The sequence below is a fragment of the Capricornis sumatraensis genome, chromosome 3 (genome assembly GCF_032405125.1).
Source record: "Capricornis sumatraensis isolate serow.1 chromosome 3, serow.2, whole genome shotgun sequence".
In the NCBI taxonomy this organism is placed as follows: Eukaryota; Metazoa; Chordata; class Mammalia; order Artiodactyla; family Bovidae; genus Capricornis; species Capricornis sumatraensis.
In genome coordinates, this window is record NC_091071.1 from 152055001 (window position 1) to 152071005 (window position 16005).

At 55.3% G+C, this 16005-nt stretch overlaps 1 protein-coding gene and 1 pseudogene across 1 annotated transcript; one reads left to right on the forward strand and one right to left on the reverse strand.

The window, feature by feature from the left end:
* LOC138076333 (UBX domain-containing protein 2B-like) overlaps positions 1-889 on the reverse strand; it is a 7869-nt pseudogene extending 6980 nt beyond the window's left edge.
* Positions 890-1178: 289 nt separating this feature from the next.
* STK11IP (serine/threonine kinase 11 interacting protein) lies at positions 1179-15741 on the forward strand. The gene is made up of 24 exons (XM_068967966.1): positions 1179-1272; positions 3873-4078; positions 4285-4359; positions 4572-4667; positions 5054-5161; positions 5288-5359; positions 6397-6523; positions 6786-6889; positions 7005-7100; positions 7350-7391; positions 7573-7719; positions 7897-7981; positions 8527-8811; positions 8974-9179; positions 9484-9600; positions 9698-9872; positions 11481-11708; positions 11797-11900; positions 12816-12913; positions 13012-13190; positions 13396-13477; positions 13681-13751; positions 14255-14502; positions 15201-15741. The coding sequence occupies exons 1-24, from the start codon at positions 1212-1214 to the stop codon at positions 15348-15350; spliced, it is 3162 nt and encodes a 1053-aa protein (XP_068824067.1). The 5' UTR covers positions 1179-1211; the 3' UTR covers positions 15351-15741.
* Positions 15742-16005: the final 264 nt, after the last annotated feature.

The following is a 16005-nucleotide window of genomic DNA, read 5'->3' on the forward strand; positions in this document are numbered from 1 at the left end:
AAATATTTTGTCTTCAGAAAAGATCCTTCAAATTTTGTAACTCGGAATAAAAATGACTATGACCTTATTCCTACTCTCAACTGGCCTACCACTAATTTTAAAAATAAATCAGAAGATTGGGCATTACATTAAAAAAAAAAAACAAAGCCCTCCCTAAAAACAAGAAATTGTTAAGAGGCATTACTCGTTAATTCTGTAGTCGACGTCTGTATTTGACCAGGACCAGGTGAAAGCAGCAATGGGAACTCGGCAGTCTCGGAGCTATCGGTTACTAACTGAATGACCTTCCCAAGTAACATAGGCTTTTGTGAATCTACTTTCACATTTTCAAACTCGAAACAGTAACTTTTAAATTCAAGTGTTAGGAGTCGAAAACAAAGGAAAAATAAAGGACGTGGTGCACGTGGAGCGTTACGAAGCTAATATGAGAGGATGATATTCACGAAGGAAAAAGAAAAGCGAGTCTGGATGAAGGTGAAGGAAAAACGGTCGAAGGGACCCCAGAAATGGCGCCTCCGCCATCTCTTTCATACAGATGTGAAAAAACTGCCTCCCATGGCGGACACGCTCTCCTTTAACTGAAAAAGGAGTGTTCGGATAAGTGTTTGCATAAGTCTTTTCCTCAGTAACAGAAAACTCCTTTTCTCTCAACTTTGCTTCCCCGCCCAGTCTGCAAACAAGGAGTCAGATTTTCCTCACTGACCCAGAGCGGCCCCAGCCGAGCTCAGCGGCTGTCTCAGGCCTTGCGGGGCCCACAGAGGGGCAGGGACGGCGGAGGCCCAGGTTGGGATTGGAGTCTGGGCTCAGGCAGCTGGGACGCGAATGGAGCGCCTTCACCCGAACCAGCGGGCACCGCCCCTATTCGACACGTTCGCACGACTTACGGCATGGTTTCCGGCAGCGCAAGGCTTACTTTTCGGCCGTCCCTTCCGAGCGCCTCTCTTCCGGGGCGGGACTTCCTGTCTATTATTGATAGGCGCCCGGCGGTAGAGCTGGTGGGAGGATCATACAGGAAGGTCAGTCTGGCTGGTCAGGCCTTATGCTCTTTGAAAGGGAACCAAAGAGGAGCTCTTTCTCGCCCTCTGGTTTGCTTTTTTTTGTTCTCCGCGAGGCTTCGGTTTGCGCGGACGTCCTGGCGTTTTGGCACTGCTACCACCTGAAGCTCTTCCGCTTCCTCTTTTCTCTGGCTCCGCCCCCAGCGTCCTGTGGCCATGACGACCGCCCCGCGGGACTCTCTGGTGTGGAGGCTCGCGGGGCTTCTGCGCGAGTCCGGTGAGTGAACTTCCGGTTGGGCTGAGGCTGGGCGAGAGGGGCAACTTCCTACGTTCTAGAGACGTGGCTCATTAGGAGTCATGAGGTTACAGCTGTTTAGGGTCACGAGGGTTTGGGTGTCAAAAGAATTAAATTCTCTACTCCTCCCAAGGGGAGTGCTCGTTACTTGGCCGTAAGTCCTTCTAGACCAAGGACTAGTCATAATCGTTGATCTGTGGTGCTAACTTAAAGAAAGTGTTATTTGGGCAAAATGAGGACTATAGCCCATGAACTAGCATCTCAGATGGCTCTGAGAAGCTGCTCCAAAGAGGTAGGGAGTAAGGTCAGTATATATGTGATTTTGGTGGAGGGAGAGTAAATGCTATCAAGCACATATTTTTTTGCAGACCGTTTCTGCTAGTGTTGAGGAGCAGTTGTCATCACGAAGGATTTTAGTGTTTTTATGAGGAGTGCTAGATGTGAAGAGATACAAGAATTGGGTTCATAATAAAATTGGCTCCTGAAAATATCTAACTATCTGAAGACCTGTGATGCTAGGGTTTTTTTTTTGTTGTTGTTGTTCCAGAGCACTGAGCTCCTCATTTCTGCTCTCCACCATAAACTCTTTTCAGGGGATGTCGAGAATCAGCAGCTGCAGTAGCACATGATTTAATCCTTGTAGAGGTGGATGACAAGTGCCAATGGCAAATGCCAATTTGTAGTTGACAGTGGCAAAGCATGAAGTATAGGATAATTAAAAGCCCCTGGGTTGGAATCCCAGCTCTTTCAAACATGACCAAATTGTTCAAGTTTTCTGAGCCTTAGTTCTTCCTCATCAGCAAAATGGGATACTGATTGTACTTAACTGAAAGATTGCTGTGGGGATTCATTTCAATTCATATAAAGCATTTAGAACAGTGATTGCGTATATAGTAAGCACTCAGAATTGGTAGTAATTATTATAGTTTCTTTCTTCCAAGCCTAGGCACAGTGGAGCCATTGGAGTTGTTCAGTAATGGTTGGCCTTAGTTGTAGAAATTCTGGTTGGCTTTGAGAACAGATGGAAATAACAACTTCCTATCAGATTTATGATCTCAATTGAGATTCTTAACTTTTCTGTGCTCCAGTTTCCATATTTGTAAGAAGGTATTAACAGTGCTTTTTAGGAGATTTTGGTGAAGTTTAAATGGAATAACGTATGTCTGGCACATAGTATTCAATGTTAGCTCCCTTTCCATCTCTCTGTACTCCTGTTGATGGTATCCATATAGCATTTTTACTTTCTGGCTTGTAGTATTAACTGTGCACATGTCTTATCTCCTCTTCTAGACTGGGAGGCTCTTTCAGGGTAGGGAGAGTCCTTGAACCTTGTCTGTATCTATCCTTACTGTCTAGTACATAGAAAATCCTTCATACAAGGTTGTAGGATTTGATAACTTATTTAGCAAGAATCTGACTTCGTTCCAGAGGTTAGGGCTGATGGGGTGTGTGTGTGTGAGTCCATGTGCACAGGCACACAAGTGACTAGAGGTGTAGCAGGAGGGAGAGTGTTGCAGTGATGGAATAGTTTTATATCTTGATTGTGGTAGTAGTTACAGGAACCTACATGTAACAAAATGGCATAGAACTATATGTACACCTTGTCCACAATGCTAATTTCCTGATTTTGTTATTGTACTCCATATAAAATAAAACCATTGGTGGTTACATATAAGGGTATGGGGATCTCTCTGTATTATTTCTGCAAAATCGTTCTAGTCAATCCTTATTTTTTTCCAAGAAACGTAAAAATCTCTGTATCTACCTTGTAGTTTATTTATTTTTATTGAAGTATAATTTATTTACAGTGTTATGCCAAGCTCTGCTGTATAGCAAAGTGACTCAGTTATACACACATATACGTTCTGTTCTTTTCCACTGTGGTTTATCACAAGGTATTGAATATAGCTCCCTGCTCTATACAGTAGGACCTTGTAGCTGTATTTTTTTAGATGCAGTAATGAATACCAGAAGACGCCCTCAAGGACAAGAGAAGGCAGTTTTAACATGGAGAGCAGTAGCAATACCTTAGTGCTTAAATGAGTGGTTACTTTTTTGGCATGCATTTTAGTGTTGTTTGAAAGTTTCTGTAAGTGCACATGTTCCTTGTACAATGAGACAAAGAAATACAGATAAAACTTCTTGTTCGCTGTCACATAAAGTTAGTAATTATGGTGAAAAGTTCTGCAGCGGTGCTTGCTGAGAAAGCTTTCTGGAGAAGGTGGGTCTTGAGCTGGGCAGAGTGGAAGGGGGTGTGTCAGAAAATGAGGAAGCTGGGAACCAGCGCTGTTGCCAGCACTGTGAGTATGCCAGGGTCTTTGAACAGAAGGCGAAGGGAAATTCAGAAAAGCTGGAGTCTTGTAGTGAAGCAATCTATCAGGCGGAAAACTTAGGACGTTTTGAAAGATAGCGGAGAGCCACTGAAGACTTGAGCGAGGAAGAGTGGTGAAGTTTGATCCTGTTGTGGAGAATGCGGATCGGGTCTGTGGATGGGAGTGGTTGTTTCCTGGGGTCGTAAGTCTTAGAATAAATGGAAAGAGCCTTTTCTTATGTCCTCCTCTTGTCTGCCCCTTTCCCTGTAGGGGATGTGGTGCTGTCTGGCCATAGCACCCTGACCCTGCTGACTGCCACATTGCAGCACCTGAACCACGTATTTGAGCTGCATCTGGGGCCATGGGGCCCTGGCCAGACAGGCTTTGTGGCTCTGCCCTCCCACCCTGCTGACTCGCCCATCATCCTCCAGCTTCAGTTCCTCTTTGACATGCTGCAGAAAACGCTTTCACTCAAGGTTCTGGGATGGGGATGGGGTTGGGGGTACTGAGAGCACAGGAGAAGAGTGGAGGTGGGGCTGAGGGTGTGGCATGCGTGCACAAAATCTACAGGGCCCAGACCCAGGTGAGGAGAGAGCTGTGCTTGGCAGTGCTAGGGAAGGGAGGCCAAGGAAAGGGACATGTGGTGGGCCTCAGTGACCTGAGTAGTTTTTTTTTTTTTTAGCTGGTTCATGTCCCAGGTCTTGGCCTCTCAGGGCCCATCAAAATTTTTCCCTTCAAGTCCCTTCGGCAGCTGGAGGTATGGGGCACTGGGGGATGTTGGTGCACAAAACCCGGCTTGAGCAGACATTTGGGGCAGGGGCAGGGAGGTGGCCTCTTGGTGGGGTGTGGGGGGCAGACCGAGGTGGGCTTGTTGCTCTGCAGTGATGCACCACCTACTCTTCCATTCAAGGCTGCCCTGAACCATAGGTGGCTTTGTCATCATTCCCCTCCTCCCTTCGCTTGTTCCAGCTCCGAGGTGTCCCCCTCCACTGCCTCTGTGGGCTACGTGGCATCTATTCCCAGCTGGAGACCCTGATCTGCAGCAGGAGCCTCCAGGCATTAGAGGTAAGGAAGGTCAGGGGCAAGCCCGGCAGCCTTGTCCTGAGGGACATGGAGGACCAAGCTCTGATGTTCCCGCTTCTCTGCAGCCTGCCCTGCCTCCTGCCTCCTGCTGGACAGTGTCTTCACTCCCCCTGCTGTGTTCCACAGCACTCTGTGCCCGCCTAGTTTACAGTCACACCTAGCATATTGTGTTTGACATTGTCACGTCTGCCTCCCCCACTGCTCTGTCTGCTCACATTCCTTAGGAAGGGGGTCTTGGGCGTTGTTTAAGTCTGCATCTCCAGACAGAGCCTGGTATATAGCGTGAATGCATGGCCAGGTAACAGAGCGTGGCCTTGGCGTGGTAAGGGGCAGAGAGTGGAGGTAATAGCACCCACCTGTCTGTGCAGGAGCTGCTGTCAGCCTGCGGCGGTGACTTCTGCTCTGCCCTGCCCTGGCTGGCTCTGCTGTCTGCTGACTTCAGCTACAATTCCCTGACTGCCTTAGACAGCTCCCTGGTGAGCGAGCCTCAGGAGGGGCTTTGGGAAACTGGGGAATGACAGGGATGGGCCCTTAGGGTGGAGAGCTAGTTGGCTGCCTGGGGACGTCTTGATTTTCTGCTTCCTGTCCCTATCCCCCCTAAGCGTCTCTTGTCAGCTCTTCGCTTCTTGAACCTGAGCCACAATCAAGTCCAAGACTGCAAGGGCTTCCTGATGGTGAGTATGAACAGCCTGGCGGGGTGGGTGCCACCTGGGCCTCCACTTGTTCTGCTGAGACCTTCCCTTCCAGACTCCTTTTGCTCCCACCTTGCTCTTACCTCCCACCTGCCACCCCCCTGCTTCCCCACCCCTACTCCCCATGGAGTCGCATCCTGGGAGGCAGTACTCTTTGGAGGCACAGACTCTGGCATAGGACAAACCAGTGTTCAAACCTCAACTCCTCATCTCTGTGGGGCAAATTAGTCAATCTCTCAATTTTTTTATCTGTAAAGTACATATCATAGGAGTACTTACTTTTATAGTATGAAAATGATTGTGAAGAGTATCTGATGTTACTTAGCCCAGGGTCTAGCTCAGTAAAGACTTTCATGGTGAACTTGAAGAACCTTTTTCCCATGTCTCCCTGTCAGAGATAAAGCTGGATTCTGGTTAAAATGGCAAAAAACTATTGGTGATATTTAATTAGTAGTAAAACTATCTTAATCCGTCATAAGCTTTTCAGTGTGAACTAAAGTCCAGTTTGATTTGTGCAGAGGTGAGCGTTTTCAAGGGAGTATGAGGCAGTGGGAAGTGGGACAGTGGGGGCTTGGGCAGATTCTCTCTTTGCCCAAACCCTAGTTGGGTTCCTCTGAAGGTGGGAAAGTGGATGTGTACGAAAAACAGGAAGGGGTGTTCGTCCATGTGGACCTGTCTGGTTTGCTAATTGGCTCTTGTCAAAGCCCCACGGAGGCAGAGAGCCGGGCCCGATCTTTCCGCTGTTGTCTGAAGCAAACTAAATCCTTCTGCCACCTTGAGTTTTCCTGGGCAGTGACGTCAGGGGGCTGGGGTGATCATTCTGGAGCTGTGAGAAACTGGTAGATTTGTTCGCCTTAATGTGGGGGTTGATAGAGGGACAGGTGAAATCATTTGTGCTGAGACTCTGTAGTCTTTGTGGGCCAAGTTTGAGGCTTAGTCAGGAAGAGGATTCAGAGAAGCCTGGCTAGAGTGTGGTCAAGGAGAGACTCTTCGTTACTGCCCTCTCCATCCCCTCCCAGGATTTGTCTGAGCTCTGTCACCTGGACATCTCTTATAACCACCTGCGTTTGGTGCCGAAAATGGGACCCTCAGGGGCTGCTCTGGGAACCCTGATTCTGCGGGGCAATGAGCTCCAGAGCTTGCATGGTGAGTGGGGGACTGTGCTGGGGTGGGGGAGCAGTCCCGCATGGAAGGGAATGGGGGCAGTATGAGACTCAGGGTGGCCTGGGATGCGTGTGCCTACCAGAGCCTCCTGCGGCCCTCAGACAGGTGTGGGGTGCCCAGGCTGGCCTTTCTGCCATGCCTTCCCCCAGCACGCCCCCTCCACTCCACCCCACCCCACCCCACGCCCCTCCACCCTTGCTCACCCACAGCCTTGCTCACACCTCCCCTCTCATCTCTGCCCCAGGCCTGGGACAGCTGCGGAACCTGCGGCACCTGGATGTGGCCTACAACCTGCTGGAGAGACACAGGGAGCTGGCGCCACTGTGGCTGCTGACGGAGCTGCGCAAGGTGAGGACCGGGGAGCCGGCTTCGTGCCCCCCCTCCCTGCATGCTGAGTGGGTCCGCCCCCTTCCTCATATAAGGAGGCCCCAGGCCCACCTCTGTCTCCTCTTCCTGTGCCCAGCTCTACCTGGAGGGGAACCCTTTGTGGTTCCACCCTGAGCACCGAGTGGCCACCGCCCGGTACTTGTCGCCCCGTGCCAGGGATACTGCTGCTGGGGTGAGTGGTCTGCCCACGTCCGCTCTGCGTTCCCTTTCTTGCCTAGGCCTCCCTCACCCCTGCATGCTCTTGCCTTTCCCCACATCCCTTGGTGAGGGACCGAGGCCTCACACTGCTGCCTTGTTACGCCTTTTCCCCTCACTGAAGCTGCTGGTCCTTACAGGACAAGGAGGGCTCCCAACCCTGGCTAGGGGCCCCCCAGAGTGTGTGCTCCCACCGACTCCGCCCTCCCCTTTTATCTCTGCTCAGTTCCTTCTCGATGGAAAGGCCTTGTCACTGACTGATTTACAGGTTCGTGTGGCGGGAGTGACGGGGTGGAGGTGAAGGGAGGGTGCTAGCTGAGGGAAACAGAGGGGTGTCCAGGAAGGGTCTGTCCGATCAGCTGGAAGGTAGGCCCCCATTGGTGAGCGTGGGTGGAAGAGGGGTGCACCCTGGCTCCAACCTCTGTCTCCTTCTTGTTGTCCCATACCAGACCTCCACGTCCTCTGGGCTCAGCACCTTGGTACCACCTCCGCCTTGGCCAGTGGGGAGTACAATCGAAACTTCCGGTGGCCCTGACTTGAGTGACAGCCTCTCGTCAGGGGGTGTTGTGGCCCAGCCCCGGCTCCGCAAGGTGAAGGTAAATGGGGTCCTAGGCTGCCTCATGCCTGGGCCGGGATGTGTTTATGGGGGCTCTGGGCTACAGAGGTCCTGGGAGTGGTCAGGGCATGTCTTTGCCTGCAGGTGGGTGTTCCGGGTGGGTTGGGTGGGAGGCCACTGGCTTTCATAGAACCTGGGGTCCCTCTCCCAACCTCAGAGCCGAGTCCGCGTGAGGCGGGCGAGTATCTCGGAACCCAGTGACACTGACCCGGAGCCCCGGACGCTGGACCCCTCCCCAGCTGGTGAGTCAGCCCACCCCCAGCACCCAAGCCTCAGTCCCACGCACTCGTCTCTTAGTCGGGAGGACTTCTCCTTTTGGTGGAATGGAGCATTGCGGGGACCTCGTCGTCCTTCCTGTTTCAGTCTAGGGAAAGGAGAAGAGACTGCCCCTGGGCAGCACTTCCCAAAGGGTTTTTCAGGGAACGTTATCTTTGTTGGATGTCAGGGGGTCAGATAATGAGAGGATCCCGTGGCCCCATCAGTTTGGAAAAAGCTGGGTTAAACTAGAGGACGTTTCCGGACCTTAAATGCGCTGCCCTGTCTCTTGAATCTCTCTAAGCAGCAGGCACTTTGTGCTTCTGAGTTGCATGTGACGTCAGTGTCACATAGAACTCGCTTCAGCACCTGCTGCTGAAAGGGCAGACTTCGGCTTCCCTCTGAACTGGCCGTCCCCTGCCACCATACCCCCTTTTTTACCTCACCCTGAGGAGCACGCCCAGAAGATGGGGTGGCTGGGGGTTGTGGTGGGGCCAGGCTTGCTAAGCCGTGGGCTCCTGCCCCTGCCCAGGGTGGTTTGTGCAGCAGCATCGGGAGCTGGAACTCATGAGCAGCTTTCGGGAGCGGTTTGGCTGTGACTGGCTGCAGTATCGGAATCACCTGGAGGCCTCTGCCCTCAACACGCTGTCCCCGGACGCCCTGAGCCCAGGGCCTGTGCCCAGCCCTCCACCCCCTGAGAAGGAGTCTCCACAGGAAGTGGCAGAGGAGGTCTGGCCAGAGCCGGAGCCTCAGGAGGAAGAGGAGCTGGAGAAGCAGGGAGAAGAGGAGGGAGGAGAGGAGCAAAGTGAAGTGGAGGGTGAGCACTCGCTGGCCGCGAGGGAGCCCGGAGCCAGGTGGTGGCCGTGTGTCCAGAAGTCAGGAAGGCCCAAGTGTGGGGATGGACGGCCACCCCATAGCGGGGGCCAAGTCTTGGCTGCCTCTCCCTCCTCATGGTGCCCCACTCTCTGTCTCTTCTCAGTGGAGCTCTGCCGGCCCATGTTGGTGTGTCCCCTGGAGGGGCCTGAGGGCGTGCGGGGCAGGGAGTGCTTTCTCTGGGTCACTACAGGCCACCTGTTTGAGGTGGAACTACAAGCAGCTCGAACCCTGCAACGGCTTGAGCTCCGGAGTCTGGAGGCAGCTGAGATAGAGGCAGAGACCCAGACCCAGAGCGAGCAGGTGCCTGAGGTGAGTGGTAAGGAGCAGGGCTTCTAGAGGGGGTGCTAGGCTTTTTTTTCTGGAACTGACTCTTGACAACCTGGTCAGGCACTGGGCCGGGTGTTTCCCATGCTCTGTCACTGTGCTTGGAGCCAGGGAGGGGCACTAAGGGGGCAGAGGCAGGCCCCAGGTGGCTTGGGGGCTTGGCTGAGGGGCAGAGCTCCTGGGCTGCAGCGTGGCTGTCAGCAAAAGCATTTTTGCGGAGTCCAGAGCTATCTTTTCCGTCATGCTCTCAGCATAACCCTAATCCCGCTGACCGCCTCTTCCTGTGCAGGGCTCAGATCCACGACCCCAGGGCCCCATCCTTGTTCTCCGCTTCTCCTACATTTGCCCCGACCGGCAGCTGCGTCGCTACGTGGTGCTGGAGCCGGATGCCGAGGCGGCTGTCCAGGTGACGGAACCTAGCGCAGGGCCCAGGCAGCTGGGGGAGGCTGGAAGCCTGAGGACTCGGGTCCGGCTCACGGCTGTGTCCGGTCACCGTGTTTCAGGAGCTGCTAGCTGTGCTGACCCCAGCAGCCACCTCTCAGCATCAGCTTGAGGAATTGGGGGCCCTGCCAGGGGACAGACTCCAGTGTCTGCGCTGTGGCCGTGAGTTCAAGCCAGAGGAGGCCAGGTTGGGGCTGGACAGTGAGGAAGGCTGGAGGCCGCTGTTCCGAAAGACAGGTACCAGCCCTGCCCTTGACCTCAGTGTCCATGTACCTCCTGCTGCTTCAGGGAAAATGGCTTTGAGCTGGGAGTGTGGAGGGGGAGCCCTAGGGAAGAAAGGAGCGGGGGAGCCAACTTTTCAGCCTGGAGGAAAAATTAAAACTGTCTGCCTGCAAAAAAAAACCACTACATCCTCTTTTTCTCTTAAGTCAGGAAGTACAATCTCTAACTGCTTAAACGTACCCATTATTTTTCCATAACTTGGAGCATTTCCCTCCTTTTTTTGGGCTACTATTTCAGAAGCCACGTAAAACATACGAGCACTCCCTGCAGCGCTGGGCTGTCTGGCAGCTGTAGTGGGATGCTGTGTGAGGGGGCTTAGGTTGTCCTTCCCTGACCGACCCTGTGAGTCACTTGAGTAACACTTCATGGCATTTCTTCACACCCTGTTTTGTTAAGATGACAGATTTTTCCATTGCAGACCAGTCAAAAAGCTGTGTCTTTGAAGACATTGAAGAGGAAAAAAATATTCTTGGTAACACCTGCACTGAAATGTTTGATTTTTATTAATCACATGTTTTTTTTTTTCCCCTGGCAGTAGCTGGAACTGGGGTTTAAATTTTATTCAGAAATTGAGCCCTCTTCATTCATTCTCCAGCCTGAACTTGCCTGGGCAGCTGCAAGCCCAGCAGTACAGTGTGTATAACAGAAACAGCCCTGCCCTGTCCCAGACCCTGTCTGTACTCCAAGGGTCATGTGGTCCTGGCGTCCCTTCGGTGGTGGTGTTAGTCTTGTACATTCCTATGTGCTCCAGTCTCTCTTGATCTGAGCCTCAGTCACCTCGTCTGAGCAAAGAAGAGGATGGACTTGCCCCATGACATGAGGAGATTTCAGTGTGACAGAACAGCACCAGGAACCATGCCTGGCTAGAACCGAGGTCTTCCACACACAGTAGCTGCTGCCTTGACCCCAGCTACGTGGCCTTGGCAGGGCGCATCAGTGACTTCATCTTTGCTTTCCTCACTTGCACAATAGGGTCAGGAGAGTTTCGATACAGCTGTCAAAGGGTCTGGCATGTTCCAGCACGTCATAGCTGCTCAAAGAGTGTTTCTTGTCTCACTGCTGATCTGTGTCCTGGTTTCTTTACCCAATTCCATTCAGTTGTCCTGACAACCCTCTAGGATTGTCATCATCCCCGTCTCACAGATGGGGAACCAAGCACAGAGAACCTGGAATTGGACCCTTATCTGTTGTTTTTGGGCTCTCAGACTTCAAGTACATGCCCAGCCCAGGGCTGTGGAAGGGGCCCACAGCAGGGCCTGGGTGGGTGTGGCCCTCTCTGAAAGGGCCTCCTGAAATGAGAAGGCAGGTATATTGAGGAGCTTGTGGGCCTGCTCATCTGTCACTAGGATGGGGAGTGATTGGTCAGCAGTTTGGCCTGCTGAGGGCATCAGGTCGGGTGGGAGCATGGGAAGCGTGTGAAGCTGGAGATGGGGCCCAGGCGAGTCCCAGAGTGGGGAGGGAGTATTGTGAGCACAGTGGGGTGGGGTCGGGGGGAGGGATGTTATGAGTGTGTATATCTGTTGTGTGTGTGTGGTTGATGAGCTGTGTCCATCTGCCCTTCAGAATCATCTGTGTGTCCGTACTGTGGTAGTGATCACGTGGTTCTTCTGGCTGTGTCCTCGGGAACCCCCAGTGGGGAGCAGAGACAAGAAGAGCAATCCCCGGCCCTCTCGCAGTCCCTGAGTGCTGTCCACGACCCTCGTGGCCACAGTGACTCCAGCAATGGGGCTGGCAGTGCCCCATCCCAGGTCCTGGCCTCCCATGACCACCACAGTTGGAGCCTCAGCCCACGTGAGTCTAGGCGAACAGAGACAGGTGGTGTTGGGGGAGGGGTGCTGGGGTGGCCCAGGCCGGCTGACGGCCCACCACTCACCCCCAGCCCCTGAGCGCTGCGGCCTCCGCTCCGTGGACCACCGACTCCGGCTCTTCCTGGACGTCGAGGTATTCACTGATGCCCAGGAGGAGTTCCAGTGTTGCCTCAAGGTCTGTGCCAGCCCGGCCCTGCCCTGTGACCCCCTGCCTGTTTCCAGCACAGCAAACTGGGCAGTCACTCTGGAGCCACCAGGCCCGGCTTCCAGTTTGAATGCCGGCAGTGACTCTCATTGTGGCTCTGGACCTGCTCCTTGGTATTTGAGCCTTCGAAGTCTCCCCTGTCCCACGGGGAGGACGCTGCTCACCCTGTAGCTGGTGTCTGCGGGCTGTCGGGCGCAGCCTCTGGCCATTGTTGCCACAGATCCCTCTCTGGATCTGTGAGCACTTGCGGGACACTGAGGGCCTAGAGTCCGCAGTCTTGCTCTCCATCGTTCCTCCTGGGATGAGGAACAGGCAGCCACAATGAGGTGTGCCTGTGCCAGAATCAGGCTCAGGTCCTTGATAGGCATCTGATCCAGCCTGTGCAGGCCTGGGAAGCCTCTCCTTCCTGCAGGATGAGTGACGGGAGAGAGAGAAAGAGTGTTCTAGGGAAAGGAGGCAGCAACTGCTCTGAGGCCTGAGAGGAGCTGGTGGGGAGAAGTGACTGTGAGCGGCACAGCCAGGGTGTGGGCAGGGCAGGTGTCGTGAGGGGAGCCTGGAAGCATCATCTGGTGTCTGCTGCCGTAGCTCGGACTTGATCCCAAGGCCTGTGGAGCCTCTGAAGTCTGGGGAGCTGGGGAGTGGCGGTGGGTTTTGTATTTGGGGGCGGCAGTCCTCTCAGAGGGTGGGCTGGAGGGGCCGAGATGGCGGTCAGGGAGACCTGCTCAGAGCCTGATGTGGGTCCGAGTGCAGGCGGGGCTGTGGGCTAGAGAGCGAGGCCAACGGAGAGGCCGGATGGGTGAGCAGTGTCACCAGGAGCTCGGCCCTCAGTCTGCCGGCCGCCTCCCTAGCCCTCTCTGTTTCTTGCCAACCTCCGCTTCCCCTTAGGTGCCGCTGGCGTTGGCAGGCCACTCCGGGGAATTTCTGTGTCTCGTGGTTGTGTCTGACCAAAGGTTCTATGTGTTGAAGGTGACAGGGGAGATCTGGTGAGTGGGCGGGGCCGCTGCCAGGGAAGGGCCCGGGCCCCCACGCTCTGACTCTGCTCTCACTCTTTCCTGCTACTCTGCCCTCTCCGTCTCCACAGTGGGCCCCCGGCTAGCTGGCTGCAGCTGGCCCTGGCCATTCCCCTGCAGGACCTGCGGCACATAGAGCTGGGCCTGGCGGGACAGAGCCTGCGGCTGGAGTGGGCAGCCAGGGCGGGGCCCTGTGTCCTGCTGCCCCGAGAGGCCAAGCGCTGCCGGGCCTTCCTGGAGGAGCTCACCGGTGAGCAGGGGTGGGGGAGGAGGGAGTCCGGGTCGGGGGGCTGTGGACCGCAGCGCTGGGTGTGGCGCCCGCAGTGAAGACGGGCGGTAACAGGACCCGTCCCTCTTGGAAGTTCCGCAGCGCGGAGGATGGGAAGGTGTGGAGAGGTTGGGATGGAAGAGCCGGAGTCGTTGAGGGCTCCCCGTCCTCGGCTGGCTCTGTCCAGATGTCTTACAGTCCCTGCCCCCCACACGGAGGAGCAATTTCAGTGCCACAGAGGAGGAGGTGACCCCGAAGCACAGGCTCTGGTGAGTTGAGGGGGCTGAGGCCAGGCTAGGCCCAGATGGCTGCTCGTGGAGCGCAGCCCCTCCCCTCACAAGCCCCGGGTGGAGTCCTGAGCGCCCAAGCCTCCTGACCTGGGCCTGCCGCCTTCTCCTCACTCCACCCCCACTGTGGCTCTTCCTGTCTCGTGGCTGACTGCTCCTTCCTGGGCCTGCTGCCTTCTCCCCAGGCCACTACTGAAGACAGACTCTTCCTCGGAGCCTCCCGGGTTCTTCTACCTTCGAGCGTTCCTGGTTGAAGGTAAGATTTGGCCCTGGCCTTCCAGTCCTCCAGCCCCCTGGCACCTCTTCGTGCCTTTGTAGTAATTCACAGTGCCGGGCTGTGGACTTCCACCCAGTAACAGTCTCAGTGTCCCGGCCTCTCTGGAGGGTCCAGGGTGTGACATGGGGTGTCTTATTGCTCAGGGACCTTTGCTTCGGGGCCCAGGCTTTGTGGGAAGTGGAGCAGATCATCTCAGTCTGCCCTGTCCTACCCTTTTGGTGAAGGGGAGAGTGGGTGCATTTTTCTGATGTAGGGGTGGGAGTGGGGCAAGTTCCCTCTGACTTGGCCTCAGAGGTTTTGGAGGCTAGAGATCCCTGGAGTTTGGGGAAGGGAGGACTGTGGCCCCAGAGGCACAGGCCGTGCTGTGGCCGCCTCAGTGTGGTCACTCCTCCTCTCCGAAGCAGCACTGGGACACTAGCCCGGGGATCTGGGCTGTTCCACGGCTTTCTTCTCTGGGCCTCACTCTGTCTCTTATACCCTAGGACCCGTTGCCTGCCCTGTGTCCCTGTTGCTGACTCTGTCCACCCTGTACCTGTTAGATGAGGACCCTGCAGGGTCCCAGGCAGAGCCCCCTTCTCCAGCAGCATCTGGCGAAGCATCTGAGAAGGCCCCACCCCCCGGGCCAGGCCCCTCAGTGAGCGTCAGGGAGCAGCAGCCCCTCAGCAGCCTGAGCTCTGTGCTGCTGTATCGCGTGGCCCCGGAGGCCCTGCGGCTGGTCTTCTACGACGAGGTGTGGAGCCGAGAGAGGGGTGGGGAGGCGGCGGTGGGGGGCAGTGCGGCAAGTGTGTCTAGGAAGACTAGGATCTGGGCTCTAGGGAACCTAACCACAGGCAGTCATGATGAGGGGACGCAGAGAACAGGGTGCTGGGACCTGGGAGGCCGTCGCGGGGTGTGAACAGTAGCGAGGAGGCAGCTACGGGCAGTGGGGACACTGTGGACTTGAAGCCCAGCCTTGTGTGAGCTCGGAGGCCCTGATGAAACAGGCGCCACTTGGAGTTCGTGTCTCTTTGGGCCTGTGCGCCAGCCTCTATGTGAGGAGGCAGTATGGTTTTTAGCTCACTTACAGTTGAGGACTCTGAGGCTGGTGGGGGGTGTTAACCAGTGGGCCCAGGTCATAAATGACAGAGCCAGGGACTAAGTCCCAGCGACTCCTTGGAGTGGACCCCAGAACTGACAGTCTGAAAGCAGGGAGGATTAAAGACACAAAGTGGTAAATGAGAAAGCCCTTTTGGTGGGTCATCCATCGGTGCCAATTGGGTTCTGTTTTAAAAGCTCAGAGTCAGGATCTTTTCTGGAGAGAGACAGGCCTAGGGGCGAGAAGAGGCCTTGAACCGGGAGGGGCAGTGGGTCCTCCTGAGACCCGCTCTGCTGCCCCCATGCTTGGGCACGGCCCTCGTGTGTCTCACCTCACTGCTGCTTGTATGCCAGGTGTCCCGGCTGGAGAGCTTCTGGGCACTCCGAGTTGTGTGTCCAGAGCAGCTGACGGCCTTGCTGGCCTGGATCCGGAAGCCCTGGGAGGAGCTGTTTTCCATTGGACTCCGAACTGTGACCCAGGAGGCTCTGGACCTTGACCAGTGAGGCTGCCGGGCTGGCCCCGCCCCTGCTGTGGAAGCCACGGCTACAGATGTCCTCTCTCCAGACTCTGGCTGCTGACTTGTCTGACCTCTGGGCACTGGCCAACAAGGCCCCGGATGACCCCCGGCGCACGGGCAGGGTGAGAGGACTAGTCTGGCTTCTAGTTGACCTGGCCCCAGGGAATGGGCCGAGTGGTCAGAAGGAGTGTTTCTCCTGCGCTTTCCTCAGGTATCAATAAAGCTGTTTGCATTCCAGATGCCATAGGGGCATCTGGCTGTGTCACTCGTGAGGCCTGCTGCCCCCCCCACTTCTTATAGAAACTGCTCTGCCTGTGGCTTTCCCATAATGGACCAGCCAGGCAACCTCATTTGAACTGCGACACCAACCATCTTCCAACCCTGCTTTGGCGCCACTGATGGGATCAAGTTGGACTCCTACCCACGGGCACGCGTCCTCAGCCAGCAGCTCCTGTCATGTGACCTGGCGAGGAAATCCCTGCCCAACCAACAGCTGGGCCAGTTAGGTTCCCACTCTCTCGAGTTTCAGCTGGGGACTAACGAGCATCTCAGGCCACTGGTGGTGCGAGCTGGAAAGGAGTGTGACTGGGGAGCGGGTGTGTAGAGCTGGGCTGTGGAGGGAGGGCAGGCGGGCAGGCATC